At 42.3% G+C, this 22,515-nt stretch overlaps 2 protein-coding genes across 4 annotated transcripts in view; one reads left to right on the top strand and one right to left on the bottom strand.

Annotated features, from left to right (window-relative positions):
- LOC126546051 (protein BANP-like) overlaps positions 1 to 12,491 on the bottom strand; it is a 32,391-nt gene extending 19,900 nt beyond the window's left edge. The window contains exons 1-5 of one of the 3 annotated variants that reach the window (XM_055061661.2): positions 12,419 to 12,491; positions 6,573 to 6,681; positions 3,150 to 3,331; positions 3,052 to 3,059; positions 2,897 to 2,986 (exon numbers count right to left, since the gene is read on the bottom strand). In XM_055061661.2, coding sequence (XP_054917636.1) covers positions 2,897 to 2,986; positions 3,052 to 3,059; positions 3,150 to 3,331; positions 6,573 to 6,677 — 385 coding nt within the window. In that variant the 5' untranslated portion in view covers positions 6,678 to 6,681; positions 12,419 to 12,491. The remainder of the gene's footprint in view (positions 1 to 2,896; positions 2,987 to 3,051; positions 3,060 to 3,149; positions 3,332 to 6,572; positions 6,682 to 12,418) is intronic. The other 2 variants (XM_072286102.1, XM_055061660.2) reach the window with 2 other exon arrangements.
- A 195-nt stretch (positions 12,492 to 12,686) lies between these two features.
- On the top strand, positions 12,687 to 15,772 carry LOC126546050 (glucose-fructose oxidoreductase domain-containing protein 2). Its single transcript, XM_050194119.3, has one exon. It carries the CDS (start codon positions 12,919 to 12,921, stop codon positions 14,065 to 14,067), a length of 1,149 nt encoding a protein of 382 aa, XP_050050076.1. The 5' UTR covers positions 12,687 to 12,918; the 3' UTR covers positions 14,068 to 15,772.
- The last annotated feature ends 6,743 nt before the right edge of the window (positions 15,773 to 22,515 follow it).

The following is a 22,515-nucleotide window of genomic DNA, read 5'->3' as shown; positions in this document are numbered from 1 at the left end:
AAATAAAATATGCACAGGCAAGTGCAAAATCCTAAATACAGTTGCATCTCTGGCCAAACATACAGCCACGTGTTACAGAGATAAATAAACTTGATAGGACACCACCTGGCAGTGAGACATCGCTTATTACTAATGTTGGATACTACCTTGTGCAAGTTCTCCATGCTTACACTAAGAGTCCTTTGCTGCACTGGAAACTAATATTGGTAAAGTAGGTGCTCTCTTTTAATTAATCAAATCTTTACCAGCAATTCTTCTACTAATGTCTCTAGATTAAGATAAACAAACTCTTTCTACTAAAAGACAAAGAGCTCATTTAGTTAATAAACATAAGAATAAAAGTTTAAGCCTTCAGGCAGCTATCAATGGCAGTCATAGTGATGCTCACATGTGGGCTAAGGACTGAAGTAAGAAGAAGGGTAAAGATCAAGCACTCAGTCAAGCCCCCTTTAAACCAAGTGTTTCTGCACTATCATACGCATGCTCACGTGGAACATACATAAGCTGACATGAATAAGATAAAGTGAAAATCAGATGCAAGTAAGGACTTTACTTCATAACGTTTGTAAATATTACTGCATTATGCACACTAACACCCACATGTCATTGCACTTCCAGACAAGAGTTCACTTTAACCCGCTTGATAAATTTCTCAGAAAAGCTACTACAAGCCAACAATGTGATCATATGACAATGCATTCTATCAGTCTGAGAACGTGATGCAGTGATAATCAGGATGATGTATGCCCATTTCCTAAAACTTAAATCATGCAGCAAAGGAAAGCAGCCTCAAAAAGATGACAATATAATCTCTGAAACATGAAAAATAAAGTAGGAAATACTCCTCAAAGGAAACACATTCATTAGACAAACCATTGCCATATCATAAAATGCCCATCTGTCAGAAGTCAGCTAATCATCATCACTTATCTGCTACCTCCTAGATATTGGAAATAACTTCTGGATTCTTGGACTCGCAACAGACTATAGAAGAGGAAAAAAAAAATTACAAATTAATCTCGCTGCTTACCTTGGTGACATTACCACAGTGCATAATAATACTGGTGAAGAAATGGCTTTATCATGAAAGTTAACCAGAAGTTGAGTGCCGAGTTCTATTCCTCATAAGCTTAGAATTGAAACAAAATTTAGTCATACACTTAAAAATCTCGCTGTAGTAACTACTTGAAAAAAAAACAATAATTTTTATTAGTTTCTGCAAAAACTGTGAGAAAACAACCCCTCTGCAAAATAGTAGTAGAAGTAGAATTTAGTTATGGAAAGGCAGAGCACTCAAGTTCAGTCTGACCTCTCTAACGTGCAACTCTGCATTGGGCAAGGAAAAAACAGTAAGAAAAGGGGATGGAGGATCATAATGACAAGAATAAAACACAAAAAAAATATTTTCATTAGACAGTAACATGACATTATAACAATGCTGCACATCAGCAAGAGTAAAGATGGAGCTAGTTGGTATCGCATGGTGTCTATTAAACCATCATTCTTCACACATACTGAGGAGACGCATCGTACAGCCCTCCCACCTGTGACATGGCAGCTCAACGCATCACTGAAGATCAACTTCTGAACATGCCGACTGGTGCACATGGAAATGATCATCGAGGCCATCCTTTTATACATCTTTCATAGGAATTTTACTATCTGCAGTCATTCACTATGCTGAAAACATTGACAGGTGAGCATGTTAGCAATCATATGCTGGCATGAGAGAGGAGCCAATAAGTGCGGCCCCAGCCATTAGAAATTAATTTTTTATTCATCAAGGCGACCATCATGTGGTAACGCTGTCCCCAGAACTGTTGAATTTCTGTGATATTATACATGTTTTTTCATGATCCGGTCATTGCCAAGTTCCGTGAGTAGTGTTCACCTGGCAGTGCCAACACCTCTTTATGCATGTAGCCTTTACAGCACAATGAGACCAAGGCATTTTGTATCTCACAGGGAGACTACAGAACACCACTGCAAGCACCCATGCATACATCACTGAAGCACACCACCACACAATCATGGACACCACTGGAAGCCACTGTTCTGCCGTTCCACTTGTTGCCACAATGACAGCACGCTATTTGCAGGTGTGAACATTCTTTACTTCATAATATTCATTCATAAGTGTGCAAATGCATATAAAGATATAATGAAAACATTTTTAAACATCAATCACAGTACACTTAATCCCTGCTAACTTTCGTAGACCAATTTGCCATCACATGGTATGGCTCCGGCCCTAACATCAAGAGTGCCACAGTAGAGTGTTGTGGCATGCAGTTTTATGCAACTTACTGTGCTGATTCAAAATTTAAATGCCTCTTATAACTGCTAATATGCTGTTTGATTTTATCAATATAAAGTTTTTTTTGTTTTTGTTCTTTTTTTTTCATTTCTGCCACGAACTTATGACACATTTTGGTCAGTTGTCAGTCCCATTAAGCACAACTGGTTTCAAAGCTCTTTTAAGGTGTTCAATTTCAATTTTATACAGAATATTCATGAACTGTACTGGTAATGAAAGATTTCAAGATACTGTAAAACTCCTCTCAGCACAAATATTCCTCAAGACATGCACATCGCATAAAGTTGCAGCTACTAAACTTCGCAGGCTTCATGAAACTGTCAAACATGAAATTTGTGAAAATTTAAATACCCAGAATAAGAAGGTGAGGTCTTACAACACTTTACTGCTATAAAACGCAGCTGTAAGTTATAGCATAACATAGCTACATGGATTTAAAGAGAACTATAACATTACTCTTTCCTCCTTGCATGCTGATGCTGCCGGCACTTCTACTCTATAAGAAAAATCATTAAAGTAGCACAGAAGCATTATTACAACAGCCACAGATCTCACCAATAAAAGAATAATAATAATTACCTTCTGTGTTGAGAGTTATGAGGGTCACACTCGACCCTGCAGCAAAAGCTGCTACCGGTTCTTCATCCAAGGAGACAATAGCAGAAGAACCTACAGTAGATTAACATTAAGCTCCATGCCAGTTATGGTTCAATAAAAGTGATAAACTGCATTACCTCCCGAGCTGAAAAGGCAAGAAAATGCATTAGTGAAATTGTGTATGTGTGCCCTCCAGAGTTCAAAGGATGAGGGATTAAAAATTTGCTTCATTTACCTGGATAAACGGACGTACCTGCCAAGACCAGAGGAGGCTGCTGACACATGCTCTTTTACAGCAGTTGAAAGCACTTCAATTTTGTCTTCTAGTGTTTGGCACTGATCGGTTAAAGCATCCAAGCGACCTTCCAATGTTTCAAGTCTTGCAAAGATGCTTTCCTTGAAGGACTGTAGTAAAGCCTACAGATATATATTTTTAAGTAAACGAACATCTTACACATTTCCAAAAAAAATCACCAAACCATACGACACTGCAACAAAGAATTAGGCTATGTTTAGAATGCAGGACTAACAAGCACATCACATGCAGCTCATACAGATAGAATGTGCAGATAGGAAACTCACTAATCAAATTGAGCATGACTATAAAAACTGGCTTCCAGCACTTTATCAAACACCAAATGTTCTCTTCTACTTCTTTAATGGAGACGAAAGATAAAAAATGCCATAATGTGAAGATGACTTCTATCCTTCGATGCAGATACTGTTATTCACAAGTGAAGCTCCAGTCAACAGGCCAGTGCACAAATGACCAACAAGAGAATAATCACATTGATATATGGTATAAAGGCCATGAAAGCAAAGAAATGAAAACTTGGTAGAAGAATAAATGCATACAGTAGGTTATAAAATGGGCATGAACAATTATATGATTAAAGAAAACTACAAATCTCTTCTTCCCTTTCTTAAATGAAAAGAAAGGGGGTCAACTGAGGGACCCGATTTTGATTAGTCATAATCATAAGAAGCCAACAAACACTGACACCAAGGACAACATAGGGGAAATTACTTGTGTTTAATAAATGAAATAAAGAAATGATAGACTAATGGAAATGAAAGTGGATGAAAAAACTTGCTGCAGGTGGGGAACGATCCCACATGCGAAAGTTGTGGGATTGTTCCCCACCTGCAGCTAGTTGTTTTCAATCCACTTTCATTTATATTAATTTATCGTTTCCTTATTTCATTTATTAAGCACAAGTAATTTCCCCTATGTTGTCCTTGGTGTCAGTGTTTGTTGGCTTCTTATGATTCTTCGCTTTCTTGTAACATTAGAGCAGAACCTTAAATTATGTCACACCAACTAGCCTGCTGGCAAACTTTTCGTTATTATACAAACTGACTAACCAGCCAACTAAATGAGCACATCAAGTGAAGGCCCATTTTGTGATCAGTATAATGACTATCACCATTAAAAAGTCTTCACACAGACTAAACGAAGCAGCTGGCCAGCCAAAATGTAAATGACATTTGAAAAGACTTCAAGCTGGACAACACACTAATCCCAAAGACAACTCTTTGCAAGTACTTGGACAAATTACAGATGTAAGTGAGAACTTTGAAAGACAAGTAATCAGCACAATCTAAGCACGATGGAAGAAAAGAGAACTGTTTTACAAGATTCTATGCAACAAGATGTTAGCTCAGTTGAAAGCCCCCCCCCCTCCCCCCCAGGTGTACAAGACAGTGATACGACAAACAAAGTGACCTGTTTCCCTTATGAGTAGATATGGGCTTGTCATTTTCACCCATTTGCTTATAAAATTATCCTGTTGCTTGTCACTGTTTCTGCAGTTTACTGGTGTTGAAGATATTTTAATCCATAAGACAATAATTTCATGCCTATTCCTGGCATCTCGGTATTCTCGGTCCTTCACTTTCTCAAGATTTAGCATGACTAGCACCGGATCTGTCAGTGTCTATGGGTAACAGCCTTTCTGACACTGTGCTAAGACAGCATACTTGGCAATGTGCCAGGAATCCTGTCACCTGTAAACATGAAATCTGGCAAAAGTAGTTCTATCCCTGAAAGTAAAGGACCTACATTACCACCTCACTGCCACAGGCCATTAAACTTGGCTAATAATCCTTGTGCTTCAGAAATGAGAAGCACAGCCCAAATGTCATTACCAGTATTTCACTGTTCAGTCTCACACTTCTTCGAAAAAATTTGTACCTTTTATTGAATCAATAAAACATTTTAAAAGCATTCTTTCAAGTAAATATTTCACCCTGTTTTGCACCATTTTCAAACGAACCATGCCACTAATTTTGTCTTGTTTTCAGAGAGCTGCCCACTTGTCCACAGAAATTATGTGTGAAGCACAAGCAAACCCTATGAGTATTTACGACCAAAGTCGCTGGGACATAAATGTGGAGGCAGAGGAATGGAGTGACAGGGAAACGTGGAGTTGATGATAACTACACCTGAGAAATGTTCAAATTTGGCGACATCATAGCCAAGGTGCAGACATGGCTTCCATGGCAACACCTCAATATTTCTTTAGCTTCACGAAAGTGTTTATTGCCTGTGCTGAAAATATTTTTTCTGCTTCCTGCAGGGCACGCAGCAACAGTTGCGACAGATGGGGAAAAATGTTACTGCTACTCTACAAGACATTGTACATTCTATGGCCTCATTTTTAGTTACTTTAAGGTCCCACTGGAAGTGGGCGATGGGTGTCAATGGTATTTAACTGAAAACAATGTGCTTCTATTGTGATTGAGACATGCAATGAAGATCTGCACAAGCTTAACGATTCAATTAATCCTTTAGCACCTCACCACACTACAGTGTTTCCAACATGTGCAGAAAAAGAAATTAATAAAGAACAAAGGATCACTATGTCACATTTTATGATGCACCATTCACACAGCAATCAATCAAGATCATTTCCAGACAAGGTAGGCATGTTCCACTGTTAAGCATGGTACCTGACAAAACAAATTGTTTTTGACATGTAGGCACCAGAAGAAATTCTGCCACAGTAAGAGGAAACAAAAGTACATTTCAGGAACTACAGAAAAGCTAGGCTGCATATATTCAGTTGCACATCATATCTGGGCCTCTCCAGTGATGAGTGCATTCTAAAAAACACAGTTTTTTCCCATACAATTGATGCTGTTCCAAGTAGATGTACAATATGCCTATTCTTGCAAGCAGCTGAAACTTTTTGTATCCGAGACAACATAAGTGTTTTCATGTGTCCTTTGTCATTGAGAAATGCTGCTGCTATTGAAGTAATCAATGGACATTAATGTCATGGTGCCTGAAGTGCTTCATAAGCATGCACAGCGAGGCCTACAGACAATGGAGTCTGTACATAAGGTCCCAGCACGCTCAGAAGGTAGCAACATTCTTTCATGTTGGCAGTGTATTCCCAACTTTCTTGGTACCTCAAAGTTTTTCTTTCTTTATCCTCATTTTTCAAGAAGGCAACAAACAGGTTAATTGGCATTAAGAGAGATAAAAAAATTAATTGGCCCAATTCTGAGCCTTCTTTGTGATGGTGACCAATAATAGTTAAAGGTAAAGAGGACACTGTAGAAGGAAAGGAGAAGAAAAATGGCTAACGATGCTACCTTAGAGAGCGCAGGAACCTTACCTCTACAAGCAATAATAATGTGAACTCAGCCTTACGCTGTAAGGTTGATCCATCTCTCCCAAGCGCATTCGTTTTAAGCCCTTGACACCCTCAATGTCTTCGTCATTCAATGAATTGTCAGCACTGTTTGGGTGCTTCATATTCCTTTAAAAAAAAAAGATTTTCACACTTTTTCAACAAAATAAAAATTATTTTATGAAAGCTACAGACAAAGGGCTTTCCAGTGAAAAAGGTATAGATGAATATAAAGCAACTGTCCAAAACTGTCAAAAAGCAAATAACAGGAAAGAAAGAACACCAACAGCTTTGACGCATTTATTTGTGTCCTTTCATTTATGTGTCACATTCCTGTGCTAGCACTGCCCAGCATGCAGCCGTAACATTAAGCTCTGCACTCAGTACTACAGCACTAACTGAATATGAAAACAATGTGCAATCTATTAAAAGCCACAACCTCCATAAGAATTACAACTCCATTAAAGCAAAGCAGTCAGAAAACAACATTCTTGCTTAATATGAGGAAGGTAATCATGAATAAGCAGGCCAAAAAAGGAATTTACCGTAACTATCTCATAGACCTAGTCAGTAAAAAAAACTATAAATAAAAATTATAGTAGAATAGCACCAAGAGTCAGCCCAAGTAACAACAGTGCAAATTTTACAACTGCCACTCCGTAATTAGACAAATAAAAAAATTAAATTGTGGGGTTTTCCATGCCAAAACCACAATTTGATTATGAGGCACGCTGTGGTGAGGGACTCCGGAATATTTTGGACCACCTGAGGTTCTTTAACATGCACCTAAGTCTAAGTACATGGATATTTCGCATTTTTCTCCCATTAGACAAATAACAAAACTATGATCTAAATGTGTGACATTTGCACCATCAAATCTGCAAATAAATTTTTAAGGTGATTCGATGTATTACTGGCTTCTAAATTTTCTTCCAAGACGTCAAAGGCCCATTAACAGTAATAAAACGAAACATAGTCTGTTTACTTTCACTTAACATTTTCTCCCCCTCTTGCAGCGAATCAAAGCTGTGGTACAGTAACAAGGAACTCTGCTGCAGTGACTGCGAATTCCTGGTCATGATAGCTGGGGGTTATTCTGCAAGTGTTCACCTAGTGGACATGTTCATTTCGTCTGCTGATAAAGTGCTGATTTGCTGGGCGCACCTGTCTCCTTTTGATGCATACCCCAGGCCAGCCAATTAGAACTTCAGCAGCAGAAGAAATGGACGTGTTCACTAGATAGACACTTACAGAATACACCCCCCCCCCCCCCCCCAACCCTGCTCCATTGCAGGTAAAATATGACCATGCCTCTTCACGGTGGCCTTGCCTCGTGTTAAAGAATTGCAGCGTCCCTCATACAGCATACCATTTCGAAATTCTCAGCACCTTTGCTCACATTACACTGTAGCAGTTCTAATTTCAACCAACTACAGAAAATCGATGGTAATTAGAAAATGCATATCATACACTTGAGAAATTATTGCAGTTGCTCCTCAGTTACAAATGAAAAGTCTCAGAACAGGTAGGTAATATGGACAGTGTTAAAAGAGTGTAGATACCAAATATAGAGGTTAAGTGACTATAGCATAAGCTTTGCATGCTTACAAGGAACGCTTTCACGAAGTATGACTGACAGCAGGCTGCTAAAAGGTAATTTATTTCAATTTTACGGTCTATAAATGAAATGTGGCTCCCTTCTCTGGACTCATGGCAATAGCCATCATGAAAATCATTTTGAGAGCAACATAGTATGACATTAAAGACCCTGGAGGCCACGCATTTTCAGAGAGGCCAGGAGACAAACTTGCATCTGCCACCTAGCTCCGGCACCGAAGAACATGGACATGTGTGAAATTTGAGCAGACGATGGGTGAGTACATAGTCATCAGCACTTTGGTGGTTCACGTGAACTCCGTGACATCAGGTACTTAAGATTTATGTTACTCAAAGGTTATCCACCCCTACTGGCAGGAATTTCGAAATTCATAATTGTGCAAAGAAATCATTTTGTATTAAATTACTGGGGACACGATCGTGCATATGCTGGTCACTATTATGATCCCCTAGATGCTGTGTATTACCCAAGAGTAAAAAATCACTGGAGAATTTGGTGTCTGCACTCCTTTAACTGAAATTTGGTCCTGTGGCACTACCGAAACACTGCACCACACATACAAACAGAAAGTGCATTATCTTCAAAGGACTGTAGGTTAGGGTCACATGCGGTATGTGCACTTGTTGAAACCCCTGCTAGCTATTAACTGTGATATCAAGGGCTTAGCCACACCAACCCTACGACCATCACACCTGATAACTGCACAGAACTCAGCACCAGTCAACACCACGGAGCATGGTAGTTGCACTGCCCGTACAACCAGAGTGGCTTTGGCACTGGCTGCTGCTCTTATCCTCTACCGTCTTACCCTTTTCATCATCATCATCATCAGCCTATCTTTTATGTCCATTGCAGGATGAAGGCCTCTCCCAGCGATCTCCAATTAGCCCTGTCTTGTGCTAGCTGATTCCAACTTGCGCCTGCAAATTTTCTCATTTCATCACCCCATCTAATTTCCTGCCACCCACAACTGCACTTCCCTTTTCTTGGAAACCATTCTGTAACTCTAATAGTCCACTAGTTATCTGCCTGACGCATTACATGGCCTGCCCAGCTCCATTTTCTTCTCTTAATGACAACTGGAATACCAGCTATCCCCTTTTGCTCTCTGATCCACACCACCCTTTTCCTGTCTCTTAACATTATGCCTGACATTTTTCGTTACACCCCTCTTCGCACAGGCCTTGTTCTCAAGCTTCTTAGTTAATCTCCAAGTTTCTGCCCCATATGTTAGCACCGGTAGAATGCAATGATTGTACATTTTTCTTTTCGACGACAGTCGTAAGCTCCCAGTATGGATTTGGTTATACCTGCCATATGCACTCCACCCCATTTTTATACTTCTGTAAATTTCCTTCTCATGATCGGGGTCCCCTGTGCGTAAGCGGCCCAGATAAACATACTCCTTCACAGACTAAATAAAATTAAATTATGGGGTTTTACATGACAAAACCACGATCTGATTATGAGGCACACCGTTGTGGGGGACTCCGGAAATTCGGACCACCTGGGGTTCTTTAACGTGCACCTAAATCTAAGTACACGTGTGTTTTCGCATTTTGCTCCCACCAAAATGTGGCCGCCGTGGCCGGGATTCCATCCCGCGACCTCGTGCTTAGCAACCCAACACCACAGCCACTAAGCAACCAAGGCGGGCTCCTGCACAAACTCTAGAGGCTGGCTAGCAATAATGAATTATTGTTCCCTTGCCAGGCTATAGAATGTTACCTTCGTCTTTTGCATATTGATCTTCAACCCTACTCTTACATTTTCTCGGTTAAGGTCCTCAATTTTTTATTATTATTCATCCCCAGTGTTGCTGAACAGCATCATGCCATCTACAAACCGAAGGTTGTTTAGATATTCGTCACTGATCCTCACTCCTAATCCTTCCCAGACTAATGGCTTCAATATTTCTTCTAAGCCTGCAGTGAATAGCATTGAAGGAATGATGTCTCCTGCCTGACCCCTTTCTTGATAGGTATTTTCCAGCGGGCTTTTAATAAAACATAAGACCAACGAATGTCCATACACAGCAAGTACAGTGTTCAGCAACTGAAATGCAATACTCTGACCACATGGCAGCCGGCACTTCTTGCACCACCAGCAAGCGCTGGGGGATAGCCGAGGGGCTGTATGCAGTCACAATGCATCACAAAAGCTCTCGCTTTCATGCGATACAAAAAGGCATCAGATCAGCGCACACAAGTGGCACAAAATGTGCTGGCAGCCACACACTCTGAGTACTGTGTTTCAATCACTGAGCACAGTACTGGGGAAACACAGAGTAAGCCTTGTAACACTGCATGTACAATGCATAAACATTGCCCACACTAAATGACGACCTGTTAGCAACGCTTAACCTTACAACATAAAATTTCTTTATAAATGCTGAGCAAATTAATGAAAAAAACATTTAAACACTAAACCTAATTTTTTTTTTTTTCACAAGGTAATGAAGTCAGGTCTTGCCACAGTTTCTTGCTCAGTCGGTCTTGCATATGGTGCGCTCAGCTGCAGGTGCGACTTAGAAATAGAATGACTTAGTGAGCACTTAGTGAGCACCATTCTAAATACATCGGAAGGGCAAATTAATTTGGTTCAGCGTCCATTGAACCAATTTTGATGGGGTTGTAGCACATAATAGTTTTAAAATGTGCTGGCTGTTGAATGCTATTACTTGAGCTACCATTCTTTAATACCAAGTTCCCAGAAACTAGAGAATTCAATAAAATTGAGGCAAGATTACAACTTTAATTAAAAAAGACAGAGAAAGGAAACTTCAGCATGCACAAACATTAAAGCATACAAGAGGGGAAGAAAGACAAAACAATGGCAAACATGCGTCACTGCATAAAATTGTCCCAAATACTTTGAACACATGCCCATACTAACAAAGAAGTATCTCAGTGCATTGCTGTCCCTTCAATGCCAGTAAATAGCCATGGTCCAAGTATTATCCCAACTGACAATGAATTGCTGCCAAGCACTCATAGCATATAGGGTTAGTTCAGCAAAACGTGGACTATGTTACAGTCTGCCACTCATGCATGCACATGACGTGGGTATTGTATGATGAATTTTAAAAAAGGAAATGTTTAGTGCAGGCAACACCATGGCCAAAGCATCGTCTGCCACTCTCCATGAGGCGGAAAGTGTAGAATTGACTTCAAAAAGTAAATGTTTACTGCAGGCAACACCATGGCAAAAGCAGTGACACAAGGGGACGGGATAATGAAGCAATTCTATTCCAATGTTATTCCTTCTTGCCCGTCGTCAGTGGCATTAGCGGCGCTCTTCCCACATTATCACTGGAATCGACTAGCTGTGAATGATGGACGATAAACGAATATAATCGGGCGAAAGGGGGCCCTTACATATACCCCAGGTTTCCACACTTCATGGTAATCTAAATCCAGGATTAACAGCATACAAAATGACCTGCTGGCCTTCTCATCAATAATTTTTTCATTTATTCCTTTAAGCAAATTTATATTTTCCTATAAGTGAAATGCATTTGAGCATGAAATGCAGTAGCCGGAGACGTACCGCTTCAACCCTTTCCAGTTTAGCCCTACTTAACCCTACCTACCTTTACAACTTCGCAAGCAAGAACAATAGTCCTTTAAACTGCACTCTTGTGATGTCTAAAGCTGACGAAGCTGAAATTTTATGCACTACTTTGATTTATATATTTTGACGAGGAGTTCAGCAACAGTCACCTAAGCAATGTAATGCTATAATCTAATGCATAATAATCATCCGCTTTCGACGATCGAACATATACAGTTTCTGGTCTTGGCACAGAACTAGACTTGAGAATTGTGCGCATTTATTACTACATTCGCTGGTTTTAGTCACATGACATTTTGCGGACCTAAATCAAAATTGTGCTTCCAACAGTCGGTAGAGTTTAGCTTTCTCTTTTAACGATTCAACTCGGTGAATGCTTGTGCTTTCGCCAGCTGTGACCAACTACATACTGCTTGAAGGGTTGGTACTTCACTCTGGAAGAACGAGAGCCAAAGTAACTGAACGCACGGGGAAAGCGCATGTTTCTGTGGGGAAAATACGCAGGCAGCATTAATACAGCATTCAGCAGTGTACTCTTCCTGTGCGTTTCCGTCCTAGCCCTCCTACAAAAGTTATTCTCTCATGGCCCCTTGGTGCAGACAGTATTTTAGCCTGATACACGGTATACTGAGCCCAGCACTACAAAAGTTAAAATGACGAACACTCTAAACTCACCGGTTGACAAGACGACTGCCCTACCGTGTGGTGACCATCATGCAAAAAAAGTTTTAAAAAAAGTAACTGGATGGAGTAGTCAAGCCAATCCAAGTCGATATTGTGTCAACATATTTATATCAATGTTACCTAATTTTTCATCCTCAAGATAAATTTATTTGTTTAGAACACACATTTATTCGTGTATTAGTTAAAATTTGAATGACAGTATCTCAAATCTCACCAGCTGATCGCCAGAGGGTAGAGCGGCCGTAGCCGTTGGATCGGTTGGATGCCGTGGCTGTGTGTGCATTGGTGTGTGCGCCTGCGTCATGTGCGACTGATGGCTAGTTTTTCGTCTTCATCGTTGTGCGCGGGTTTCGCGCTAGCGTTCGGTGTACTCGTTGTAGAGATCTAAATGAAGTTTCGCCGAATCGCTGCTAGATTCAAGAGCCGTATTGTAGTCTCTATAATGTTTCAAAAACTATAACAAGGTGTCAGAGCAGTCTTCCGTCGTGAACATGTTGCCAGGGGTAGGTGTTTTCGGCACTGGTAAGTCGGTGCGAGTGCTGGTCCCGTGTTTGCGATCTCGTGGCTTTAAGGTAGAAGCCATTTGGGGCCGGACTATTGATACAGCGAAGGAAGCTGCTTTGGAACTGGGCATTCCGTTTTACACGAGCAAGGAAGATGAGGTCCTTCTCCGCAAAAGCGTTGATTTGGTGTGCATCATGTGCTCTCCTCACCAGCACGCCCAGATCGCCGTCAAGGCTCTAGGTATTGGAAAACATGTTCTATGTGATCGCCCTGCTGGTCTGTCACAGTCAGAAGTACTTAAGATGGTGCGAGCGGCGCAGTACTACCCAACGCTCATATCAGTGCTCTGCCACAGTCTGCGATTCCTACCAGCGTACGTTCACATGAAGCGGCAGATACAGGACGGGTATGTGGGGACTGTGCAGATAATTGAGGCTCGAGTACATTGCGGTTCTCTTGTTCATGACCGCTACGACTGGACTTGCGAAGAGTCCATGGGAGGTGGTGTACTGTCCACATTTGGCAGTCACATAATCGACATAGCAGCTTTTGTGACGGGCCTTCGCGCAGTTCGTGTACACGGCTTGACGAGGACATTGACCAAGACGACGGACACTGTGTGTGGCATCCGGCAGGTGAGCAGCGACGACTTCTGCACCTTCCAGATGGAGCTGAGCAACGGAGCATATGCAACCGTCACGCTGAACAGCCACTGCGCGGGCCAGTTCAGCCAGGAGCTTCTGGTGTGCGGCACCCGCGGCAATCTGGTGGTACGCAGCGGGGATCTGCACGGGCAGCGCAAAGGCGCCAAAGAGGAAGTGCTGTACCTGGACGTTGAGGACTTGAAACAGGCGCCGGACTGCGTGGTACCGAAGCCGCACGCCAAGGGACTCGTCAAGATGGTTACAGCGCTGCGGGATGCTTTCGCCTCGCGTGCCCATGGCCAGGGCTGGGCCAAGGAACCTACCGAAAGTGCTGCTAGTTTCGAGGACGGCCTCTACATTCAAGCGGTTATGGAGGCAGTGCGCCAATCGTCGCAGGCGCGCCAGTGGGCGCGTGTGCAGTTGTTGCAGGACGAGGGCCGCAACAAGGGTGCCTTTTGCTGCCTCTATCGCATGGCCAGTGCTTCCATGTAGCCACTCCTCAGTTTTATTTATTGCAAGATGACGCACAAGTTCTACGCACCTTGCCACCTCCACAGCACAGGGATGTAGGGGTGCAGCTTCACTTTGCAGGTCATGCAGAGTTTGCACGGGTGCTTTGTGTATATAGCCCTCATGAAATTGGTGCCACTAATTTACAGCTTCTGCTGGACAGATTTACCTGCCTGCATTTATGCAACCTTCTCTTTTTCTTTTTTTCCAGTATTTTCATGCAGGTGCAGCTGCCTTTTCATACTTATAGAGTAGCAAAGGATTGAGCACACAAAGTGTGCACATCTCTTTTTGCCGATACCTCTTAGTCCATCATTTGAAGGTGCCTGAGCAAAAAAAAAAAAAAAAATCAATGCAGCTTGGTAGTCATTGGCAAGTAGTGCCACGTCATAGTCTTCTCGAGGCTCAGAGTGAACGGAAAGTGCAGCTGCACTTATGCAGGTATACAGCAAATTGTAGGTTGTGCTAGCATTAACGTGATACATGTGCCCTCGCTGAAGCTACATGTGCATTGTTTGTCCTCTTGTGATTACAAGGTAGCTGACGATCTCAGGTTGCTTTTAATCTTTGCTGTCATTGTTAGTACCTGTTCAAGTTTTGAATGAAATTCTAGTCCTTTTCTACAAATGGCCTGTAGTGCTTATCAAGAAAAGGGTGCAGAGGCCCTTTTTGCCAATGATCTTGAACATATTTTGAGGGATTTCTCTGTTTGTGCCCACTGCTGCATTTATTTTGTTTGGCAGCTTGTTCTCATTTATACACATGTTTTGCAAGCCTATATTGCTTTTTTTTTTCTTTTTATAATTGCAACTCTGACATGTAACACCAGCACGCACACACGTATATATTAGACACGTACACACACTTGTTTCCTCTATACACTACGGTGCATCAATTTTCTCATTCTTGTTGTAAATGTTGCCACTGCAAAAGATTTGTACTTAAGGTAATACCCCTCCAGCCATTAACTAAAAGCATAGTTGTTAAACATATGTTATACAATGTTTTAGTGTATTCCGTAAAGCCGCAAGCCTATCAGAATGCAATAAAGTTCAAGGTAATCATTTAGCATTGTTGGCCGTGTCATTAATATTCCCTTTTGTTTCACATATGAGATAGCCCTCCGACTTTTATGGTAGTTGCTAACCTCCTTGCTATAATAATATGGTCTCTTTCATGAAGGCAATCCATCAGTGGTGCCTTAATGCAGGGAACACCTAATCATGGGCACTGTTTGTCACTTATAATTGTCTTCTTGAAATTTGAAATGCTGGCATATAGTATGTAGTTTTCTCGACTCTAGTGTAGTCTTGTATTGAAAGAGCCTTACCTATATTAGATAGCGAATATTTTTACTTACTTGAAGATGTTGAGTGTTTCTACACTTCTTGCAGTGTCTTAAAAACTAGACTGTCTTTTTGTGGTTGACATGTTACTTTATTCTGCCTCTAAAATTCTTGTGCAATTATGTGTCATTAAGTGTGTGTGACAGCTCTAACATTCATAAATCAGTGCACATGGAAAACATGTGTAAGGCAGCATAATGCAGGTCATTTTGCAAAGCTTATCTGGTAAGCACAGGAATCTTGTGACCATCTGAGATGTTCAAAAGGCTGTTTTGTTGTTTTTTTTCCAGCACAGAGAAAGTGGGAAAAAACATTAAAATTTCCACGTACAGTTATGCATACCTGCCATTCTCCGCTGTGCATCATTCGATTCTTGAGGCGATGATGATGACTAGAAAAGGGCAGCGCAGTTTTCAAGTGTCTCAATTGCTTTCAGTTTCATTTTGAAAACACAGCATAGCTTTCAAACATAGTGAAATACAGGATGCCCTCTGGGTTTTGGTCCAGGACTGGCATCTGGGATCTGTGGGAGGCGCATGCAACCATCAACCTGGTGGCAAAGCCTTTTCACTAAGCAGCCACTGACAACTATAGCTTCTAAGCTGCTGCACACATTTTCGCCATCTGCCAGTTGTGAATGAAACTGATCTTTGCTTGGAAATGTTCGTAAGAATTTCTGCAACAGGCTCACAAGCAAACATTTTCAAAAACTCATCTACGTAAATCGATTTGGAAGGTGGAAGCAGCCACAATTGATCTTAATGCGAGTGTGTCCAGCATGAGTGACTTGGACACTGAGTGATCTTTTTCTCGGTTACCAGATTGGCAATCTTTCATAGAAAAGAACAAGGCATTCATTTCCTTGTCCTCGCAATCCCTGTGTAATTATCGCATGTATATAAGAATAATTATTTTTTACTGCTGGAATAAGTATAAGCTATTTGTACTGCAATTCAATTTTTATGAAGTTTCCTGAAAGAAATGGTAAACAAACTGGTTCTTTTTCCCCACTCAAGATTTTCTGAAATGTTGCATCCCTTGTGGCTACTACTTTGCTGAATATGCACCAGACCCACTGATCTTTCCCTTCGATTGTGTGTGTGTACAAGTTTCAACAATAATTCGGCCAGTTACCAAAAATATGTTAACTACTTTAGGATGCTTGTTGAGATTGCGAAATTGACATTTGCTCAGCATAAATCCTAAGACTAGTACCACTTTCAAGAGACAGTCTTTAATATTTGCTAGAAAGTGCATCGGCATATCAGCTAAGATTGTCCCAAAGTGTCAAGGGCCTTTGGTATGCTACTAAGTGGAACAGCACTAATCGAAGTGCATTTTAGGGATGGATATCTCGAAAGTAGTGCTAGTCTTACGATTTCTGTTAAGCAGATATGGGGGACTTCACTGCTGCTAGGCTTCAATTTTGCAATCGCAACATGTGACAAAAAAAATAAAATTTTAGCTCGTATCTGCAAGTACATACATACATGCATACATACATCTTTATTTCAGCAGTTCACAGCTTATTACACATACCGTGCCCGCATAAGCGCAAGTCACTTGTGGGCGGGTCACGGCAGACATGAGGTGCTAGCTCGCTGCTAGCAAAAGAAGTATGACGTATATGTGACATATCTCAACAGCTTGAAGAGAACACTGAACAGGAATATTTTACTGTGTTAGTAGCATGAGAAAAAAAAATAATTTGAAAAATAAAATTTCCCTCTATTTCTTTGGGAAACACATAAATAAAAAAGATCAGAATCTTTTTGTTTACAAGACAAAAGTGTAAATAATGATAGGAACTGTTTAAAAAGCATAAGCACACAATACCTGTCAAGTATTTTGAGGATGAAGTAACCATGCTTTAATTTGTTGTTTGGCTTCTTTTTGGGAATGCCAAACAACAAATTAAAGCATGGTTGCTTTAGTGCAGTAGTGAAAGTATCATTAAAACTTTTTCTTCCTAACGTCCACCAACCTGCATAGCCTAGCTGCAAAAATAACAGGAGCCTAAATTAAGTTTTTTTTTTTTCTCTCCTTTTTTTTTTCGTTAGCAATTATATGGGCGCTCACGGTCGTGTTATTCACGCGCATGTGCAGCCTGCATTTGGAGGGTGAGATGCTGAGAGACTTGGTGTGTTTGGCTGCAAAACGGAGGTCGCCCGGTGGACACACTCTCATGCCCTGCCCAATAGACTCTGCAGCTGAGCATGGGCAGCGTTCTGCCCCCCACTGTTGGCATATAAGTGTTGTGTGCAGAAACACTAGCGTTCCTGCTGAGCAGCTGTGCGCATGTCACAACATGGGCTGCGCCAGGATTTTTCTGTTGGGGTTGGGGAGGCTGAACATGACTCTCCCCCACTTTCTTTTGGGGTACAGTTCTGTCCAAACAGAACAGACAGTACACTTCAACCTGCAAACGCTGACGGTTTTCCTTCGGTGTCATCTCGTGCACCATTGATGTGGGACGCCTGCAACGGCACTGGCGGCGCACCTCATCACTTCAGTGTTGCGAGTCGTAGCAGTTCCTTCGTGGACTGTGTCGTGCCAACATGTCACCCCCGCACATTCTTAAAACATCGTATGAGAAGCTTTAACACAACGCTAAACCTTGCTTTCGGTTTCAATGCGAACTGCCCACTTTTTCTTTAGATGTTACTCAAAAAGAAAAAAAAAAACATTGGGCACTGGAGTTGCCAATGTAAAGACTGGGGCCGCAGTCAGTGTGATGTGGCATGGGGGTCAAAAGGCAAAAGGGTAATTTTGCTTAGAGTGCACCCTTAAGCAAAATTACACCCTTTTGCCACAACAATAATCATCTGTATTGTCTGCATTTCCTTTCTTTAACGCAGCGAGCCGGTACTTCCAAGTCACAAACGGCATGCCCGTTATCAGCATGACAGAGCATTCTCGACAGGAAAGTAGCGAGCGCAGAGTTTTCAAAGAAGGAAACGCAAGGAAGACAGATGATGATTATCGTTGTGTAACAAATATACACGCCAAATGGTGTACATTTGCTTAAGCGTGTGTACACACTCTAAAAACAGTTGCATATTGGCTATGGTGTTGGGCTGCTAAGCATGAGGTCGCGGGATCGAATCCCGGCCACGGCGGTCGCATTTCGATAGGGGTGAAATGCGAAAACGCCCGTGTACATAGATTTAGGTACACGTTGTATATAAAGAACCCCAGGTGGTCCAAATGTCTGGAGGCCCCCACTACGGCGTGCCTCATAATCAGATCGTGGTTGTGGCACGTAAAACCCGATAATTTCATTTTCATCTGCCTTGCTTGCGGTTCCTTTCTTGAAAATGCTGCGCTCGCTACTTTGTCACGCTGATAACACGCGGGCTGTTCGTGACTTGGAAGTACCGAGCTCGCAGCATTAAAGGTAATGCGGGGAAGACAGATAACGATTATCGTTTTGGGAAAAAATGCGCCCCGAAGGGTGCAAATGTTTTTAAGAGTGCTATTAAAAAATTTGCACCCTTTGGTGCTTGTCTTGTCCCACAACGATAATCGTAATCTATTTTGTCCGCGTTTCCTTTCTTTAACGCTGGGAACTGGGCGTGACTGGGTACTACCCAGTCACGAACGGCTTGCACGTTATCAGTGTGACGCAGCATTCTCAACAGGAAAGTATAGCAAGCGCCGAGTTTTCCAGAAAGGAAACGCAAGCAAGGCAGGTGACGATTATTGTTGTGGGACAAATATACACCCCAAAGGGTGCAACAGTTCTAAGAGTGCGTCCCACAGCACTAACAACAGTTGCACCCTTTGGGGTGTATATTTGCCACACAACAGTAATCGTCATTTGTCTTGCGCGCATTTCCTTTCTTTAACACTGCGAGCCCGGTACTTCGAAGTCACGAATGGCATGCGCGTTATCAGCATGACAGTGCATTCTCGACAGGAAAGTAACGAGCGCAGCGTTTTCAAGAAAGGAAATACGGGCAAAACAGATGATTATTGTTGTGTGGCAAATATACACCCCCCAAAGGGTGTAAACTCTTATTGAGTTTACACTCAGACAAGAGGTACAGCCTTTGGGGTGTAAATCTGCCACACAACAATAATCGTCATCTGCCTTGCTTGTGTTTCCGTTCTTGAAACGCCGCGCCCGCTACTTTCCTGTCGGGAATGCTATGTCATGCTGATAACGCGCACGCAGTTCGTTACTGGGAAGTACCGGGCTCGCAGCGTTAAAGAAAGGAAATGCGGGCAAGACAGATGACGTTTATCGTTGTGTGGCAAGATACAACCCAAAGGGTGTAATTGTGTTTTAGAGTGTATTGTTGTGTGACGAGTATACACCCGAAAGGGTGCAACTGCTTTTAGAGTGAATATTCGCCATCTGCCTTGCTCGCGTTTACTTTCTTGAAAAATCGGCCTGTGCTCGCTACTTTTCTATCGAGAATGCTCTGTCACACTGATAACGCGCATGCCACTCGTGACCCGGAAATACCGGTCTCGCCGCGTTACAGAAAGGAAATGCAAGCAAGGCAGATAATTATTGTTGTAGGACAAGATACGCCCCAAAGGGTGCAAACATTTTTAAGAGTGCAACACATTCTTAAAGTTTAGAACCTGGGGCTTGTCGCACAAAGATATTCGTTATCTGCCTTGCTTGCGTTTCCTTTCTTAAAAACTCGGCGTTCGCTACTTTCCTTTCAGAAATCCTATGTCGCACAGATAACGCGCGTGCCGTTTGTGACTTTGAAGTGCCGGGCTCGCAGCGTTAAAGCAAGGAAACGTTTCGTAAGCAAGGCAGATAACGAGCGTCAAAAGGCGCAAACTTTTTTAAGAGAGCTCGTTCGCTTGATCGTTCGGGCTATTCGCTTACATTGACAATAATCGTCGATGGCTTCTGCATAATTTTTTATTCAATTTATTATTTTTATAAACGCCTCGAAAGTGCTTCACCGTTACTTCGTCAGACATACAATAGACTGGGGTAGTGATAGAGTACGCTCTAAGAAAAGTTTGCACCCTTTGGGGTGTATATCTGTCGCACAACGGTAATCGTCATCTGCCTTGATGCGTTTCCTTTCTTGAAAACGCCGCGCCCGCTACTTTCCTGTCGGGAATGCTATGTCATGCTGATAACGTGCATGCCGTTAGTTACTGGGAAGTACTGGACTCGCAGCGTTAAAGAAAGGAAACGCATCAAGGCAGATGACGATTATCGTTGTGTGGCAGATATACACGCCAAAGGGTGCAAACGTTTTTTAGAGTGTAATAGATATCGCACTCTTAAAAAGTTTACACCCATCGGGTCGTATCTTGTCCCACAACGATAATCGTCATCTGTCTTGCCGCCTTTCCCTTCTTTAAAGGGCTCCTCACCAGGTCTGACCATTTTGAGCTGACAAGCGCTTTTCATACAATGCGCGCTAACGATCGTGTCTGCAAAGCATTACATCGCTACGCGCCGCGGAAAAATTTGATATTTCAAACCGGACGCCGTTTGCCCTTCTCGCGGGCGCCGCGCTCCAGACCGGAGGGATGACGTATACGGGCTTGTGCGACATGTGTCTTTGCTGTGACTGCGCTCTTAGTGACTCGTAAGTTCGAGAAGTATTCAAGGCAACATCTGTTATTTTTGTAATCTGTTGCATCGATAGGCGAATTAAGGTTCAGAGAAATAGTAAAACACAAACCAAATGTCTGCGTGTATTTGTTTTACTTCGCGCCTCAGCAAGAGTAGGTAATACATCTTGTAATACTGGGGTTACTGCGCTAAGATACACGGACAGCAGAAGTAGAAAATGACAGGACGCGCGCAGACTCACAGCTGAATTTTATTGGGTGAAAGATGACATATGTATACAATGATCAAAATGAGGTCATCATGCTGATAGGCCACCCAAAATCGCTGCCGTCACAATCTTTTGTCCAGAAATTGTACCTCACAATCAGCAAGTAAAATGGATCGCTAACACATGCACGCGCTTTCTTCTTTATAACATATGCCTCGAACAGCTCCCGTGTACGACGATCTTTTTCACAATCCCTGCAATGTTTTGCTACGTGGGAATGCTCGCCAGATGACTTATTCTTAAAATTTTATTTTAGACGGATATTAATACAGCGTCCGTTCTGGCCGACATAAACACCGCGGGAGAATTGCAATTCGTAAACCACACCACGCGTGCAAGGAACAAACTGTTACCTGTGGCTTACATGGCAAGCAAAAGGGCTATGGCTAAGAATCTTTTCAATCTTTCCCAGGACCTGTGCACACAAACAGGCCATTTATAGAGGAGCAGAAAACACTACATTCACCCCATAACGTTGCGCCACGTTCTTCAAATTGTGCAACACCTTATATTGGTAAAGGATCACAGCATGCCTCTTACGCTCCTGGTTGTTGTCTTGAGTTGAAGCTGTGGCGTTACACAACTTTCTTCATCAATTTTTCGCAAGCCGCTGTTACCACAGAGCTCGGATAATCAGCTGTATTTAGTCTAACCACTTGGTGTTCAACACTCTCCGCTACTGTGCGGGCGCATGATTTCATCAGGGCAGCACCAATGCTGGACACAACAATGCAGTTTTTTACTGTTTACGTTTTTTTTTTACTTTCTTTACGTGTGTGTTAGCGCAGTAACCCCAGTAGTACAAGATGAACTTCCACCAACTAGCCCAACTTGCCGTTCTACTGAAGAGAGATGTACTTCCGTTTCGTCTGCTTGTTCCCATGTCGTGCAGTCGCGCGCGCTGACACCGAAACTGTGCCATTTTCTACCGTGCTCCAACGCGCGATCATGCTCTGTGATCCGCTAGTGTCTGCCTCAGTGTTCGTGTATCATTGACTGATACTGCTAGTCAGTTGTTCTTGTGCACAGCGCGCCGGCGCGGTGAAATAGGTGAAGCAGCGGGCACTGACGCCCCATTTGGCGACCGCTGTGTTGGACAGACTGTCTCGCACTCGCGGCGCTCGTGCTAAGTCAGTCGTGCCGGATCACAGCTTTCTCGCGCCTTACAGCGATGTACCTTGAAAATACCATCACAGATGTTTCCGTGGGAGCAGTATAGGGACCGTAGTAGAGACCGGGCCGCATAAATTGAATATCTA

The sequence above is a fragment of the Dermacentor andersoni genome, chromosome 1 (assembly GCF_023375885.2).
Source record: "Dermacentor andersoni chromosome 1, qqDerAnde1_hic_scaffold, whole genome shotgun sequence".
Lineage (NCBI taxonomy): Eukaryota > Metazoa > Arthropoda > Arachnida > Ixodida > Ixodidae > Dermacentor > Dermacentor andersoni.
Note: the sequence above shows the minus strand (reverse complement) of the source record. Positions and strands in the feature narration are given on the sequence as shown.

Bases quoted from the DNA above. Each gene is read 5' to 3' on its own strand.
- LOC126546050 (XM_050194119.3), top strand. From the start codon at position 12,919: ATGTTGCCAGGGGTAGGTGTTTTCGGCACTGGTAAGTCGGTGCGAGTG.